We start from the raw sequence: 616 nt of genomic DNA, 5'->3' as shown, positions 1-616 counted from the left end.
CCAATTCAAGCACCACTTCTACAAGTATTCCTACAGCAAAAACATCAGTGGCATCCAATTCAAGCACCACTTCTACAAGTATTCCTACAGCAAAAACATCAGTGGCATCCAATTCAAGTACCACTTCTACAAGCAGTACTACAGCCAGCACGTCAGTGGCATCCAATTCAAGCACCACTTCTACAAGTAGTCCCTTTACAAGAACATCAGTGGCGTCCAATTCAAGTACCATTTCTACAAGCAGTACTACAGCCAGCACATCAGTGGCATCCAATTCAAGTACCACTTTTACAAGCAGTACTACAGCCAGCACATCAGTGGTAACCAACTCGAGCACAGCTTCTACAAGCAGTCCTACAACAGGAACAGCAGTGGCAACCAACTCAAGCACCACTTCTACAAGCAGTCCTACATCTAGCACATCAGTGGCAACCAACTCAAGCACTACTCCTACAAGCAATACTACAGCCAGCACATCAGTGGCATCCAATTCAAGCGCCACTTCTACAAGTAGTCCTACAACAAAAACATCAGTGGCATCCAATTCAAGCATTACTTTTACAAGTAGTCCTACAACAAAAACATCAGTTGCATCCAATTCAAGCACTACTTCTAC

At 44.0% G+C, this 616-nt stretch overlaps 1 protein-coding gene across 1 annotated transcript in view; it reads left to right on the top strand.

The window, feature by feature from the left end:
- Positions 1-614, top strand: part of LOC140343862 (uncharacterized) — a gene marked incomplete at its 3' end in the record, with an annotated part of 7425 nt that extends 6811 nt beyond the window's left edge. Inside the window, exon 2 of the mRNA XM_072430762.1 lies at positions 6-614. Within this exon, the coding sequence (XP_072286863.1) occupies positions 6-614 (609 nt within the window). The remainder of the gene's footprint in view (positions 1-5) is intronic.
- Positions 615-616: the final 2 nt, after the last annotated feature.

Source organism: Pyxicephalus adspersus, chromosome Z (assembly GCF_032062135.1).
Source record: "Pyxicephalus adspersus chromosome Z, UCB_Pads_2.0, whole genome shotgun sequence".
NCBI lineage: Eukaryota > Metazoa > Chordata > Amphibia > Anura > Pyxicephalidae > Pyxicephalus > Pyxicephalus adspersus.
Note: the sequence above shows the minus strand (reverse complement) of the source record. Positions and strands in the feature narration are given on the sequence as shown.